The sequence below is a fragment of the Artemia sp. Qi Xiang Cuo genome, unplaced genomic scaffold, assembly GCF_049724085.1.
Source record: "Artemia sp. Qi Xiang Cuo unplaced genomic scaffold, ASM4972408v1 HiC_scaffold_821, whole genome shotgun sequence".
Classification (NCBI taxonomy): Eukaryota; Metazoa; Arthropoda; class Branchiopoda; order Anostraca; family Artemiidae; genus Artemia; species Artemia sp. Qi Xiang Cuo.
The window spans coordinates 745-3,413 of NW_028298230.1; the positions used below are offsets into that span (position 1 = coordinate 745).

The following is a 2,669-nucleotide window of genomic DNA, read 5'->3' on the forward strand; positions in this document are numbered from 1 at the left end:
TAGAGAAACCTTGACAACCAAAATACTCCAGACTTTTAGTTCATATAACGTTTAATTTATATTGCTGTTTTTATTGAATGTAAATTGTTTTCTGTTTTCCTTCGTTATACTTATTAAAAGGAGGGCTTGGGTGCAATTTTCACTAGTACCTATATAAATACATGGGGGAAAGTATCATCAGCATTATTTATAAGTTACAGAACAAGAATTAAATAAGGTCTTTTCAAAATTTTATTACGCATAGTTAAAGTTTGATTGTGTAGATGAAGCCTTTGCCAAATTTAAAAATCTTTACTACAAGGGTAACAAAGTCCTCTTTAGCCCTGCTAAAAAAAACAGAGAGAGAGAGAAAAAAGAGAGAGAGAGAAAAAAGAGAGAGAGAGAGAGAGAGAGAGAGAGAGAGAGAGAGAGAGAGAGAGAGAGAGAGAGAGAGAGAGAGAGAGAGAGAGAGAGAGAGAAAATATATAAATATAATTATTTTAAAGAAAAAATTATAAATGAAAAAATTTTATCAATTGTAATTAACCTGTAACCAAACGAGACAAAGAATAAAATATCAGCACTATAATTGTAAAAAAAAAAAAAAACAATTTTAAATCAAAAAATGTTGTGAGAACTATAGTTCACCTGGTACTAAATGAGAGAGAAGTTCACTGGGAGGCAAGTTTCTAGCCAATGACAGAGGCTGCCGAAGAACTTTCCTGACCTCGAAGAAGAGGATGAGGTGGAGCTTTCGGTCTCTTAAAGGGCTTACGAGGTGCAGTCCCAGTAGTAACAGGAGGATCATTCCAGCCTACAATTTTCAAAAAAAGGACTATGAAACGTACTCAACATTTGTGATTTGGCTTACGCACTGGCAAGAACTTGCCTCATTAAGTTGACTGGTATATTACAAACGTAATCAAATGTACAAAACAAACACACGAGCTCACTTATGGTAATTCAAATGTTGTTACTATCACCCCCGTCCGCTCTTAAAATATACACACTGGATCGAGTGGTCTAATTTATAAACTTAAGTAACTTCAAAAATACATTTCAGTTTTTTCGGGATTACTCTATTTCTCATTATGGTCCTTGTAAAATACAGCTTTGGATAATAATATTGTCTTAGTCAGGTCTAAAGGTCTCAAAACCTAGCAAGTCCTAAGGGCTAGTCAAAAAGCCGGAAAGTCCCTTTTGCAGTTTCCGTCCCCCTTATGGAATTTATTTCTTGGACCTTAACACCTTTGATTTACTACAGCTAGGAAAGGATTTTCGACATGATTTCAGTGACTAAAAGGATAGCACTTCTGTATCCTTACTTCTTAAGTAAGGAGCGACCCGGCTCAATGGTAACCGAAACTGTAGAAAACGGAATTTTGATACCAATAGATACATCAAAAGAATCAAATTTTAATACTGATTTCAAATATATAAGTTTCATCAAGTTTAGTCCTACCTATCAAAAGTTACGCGCCTGAGAATATTTGGCTGAATTTCAAAAAAAGGGAAAAGCCCCTAAAAACTATAGAACCCTAATGAAAATCACACCATCATATTCAGCGTATCAGAGAACCTCTTTACGCTACTTTACGAGTAGCGTAAAGAGCGAGGTATTGACTAGGGGGCGAACCCCCTCATATACCTTATCATTTCTGTTCGTATTAATGTTGTTGTTTGTTTTGAAGTTTTAATGTTGCTCCTTACTTTCAGTTGAAAAAAAAACTAGTTTTTTTTCATTTAATTTCTGATAAATTTTTTAAATGATGCTGGAAAATGTGGCACCACTACATAGAAAATTCCCTTCCCCCATGGAAAGATCCTCCAATGTAAAGTTGCTGCTTAAATCCCCATATTTTTTCGAATTAGTTACCGGTGTGATGACTTCTTCAAGTTTTTGTAAGACAGCTTTATGAGAAGCTGCTAAACTGAGCATATCTTCAGCGTGTAGGTACTCGTAAACTGAGGTTCCAAGTATCTCTTGAGGCAGGTAGCCGTGAATCAATGTAGCTCTGGAAACAAAATGAAAAAGGAGTAATGAGGGAGGAAAGGAGTGAGGGTCACACCGGTAATAATTTCGAAAAATTATGTATATATAAGGGTCGCGCCCCCCGCGACCCTATATATATATATATATATATATATATATATATATATATATATATATATATATATATATATATATTAAACTTGTTTAATATATATATATATTAATGTAATATTTGAAATGTAAATGAAAATGTAATATTTTCTGTTCGTTTAAAGTTTCGATGTTGCTGCTGTTGCAGTTGAAATACTTGTTTTTTTATATTAAATTTCTGATCTTTTTTTAAATAATGCTGGGAAGTCCGGCGTCCTTTTCATAGAAATGTCCCTTCCCCCATGAAAACTTCCTACATGGAAAGATACTCCCACGTAACCCCCGGAGGCCCCCCCCCCTGCGTACGTCCCTGGGTGGGGGTAAATCATAGCATATGTTAAAATCGTAACCCACCCTAGGTACCGCCCCCCCCCCTAAACCCCCAAAAAACAATAGTTTAAATATTGTAAATTCAAATATCAGAGAACAAATATCACTACTCCTCTCTTCTTATTGACGCTAAAGTTTAACAAAGAAAAACCTATTACAAGGGTGAACAACAATCACGTTATTACTACTCTTAAACATTCCGACCTGGGTTAACTTT

General features: G+C 35.0%; 1 protein-coding gene across 1 annotated transcript; it reads right to left on the reverse strand.

Moving 5' to 3' along the window:
- Positions 1–478: 478 nt before the first annotated feature.
- Positions 479–1,994, reverse strand: LOC148938804 (uncharacterized; the record flags this gene model as incomplete). The annotated part of the gene is made up of 2 exons (XM_089107522.1): positions 479–793; positions 1,856–1,994. Coding segments are annotated over 2 exons (316 nt in total), but the record flags the coding sequence as incomplete, so codon positions are not given.
- Between the last annotated feature and the right edge of the window lie 675 nt (positions 1,995–2,669).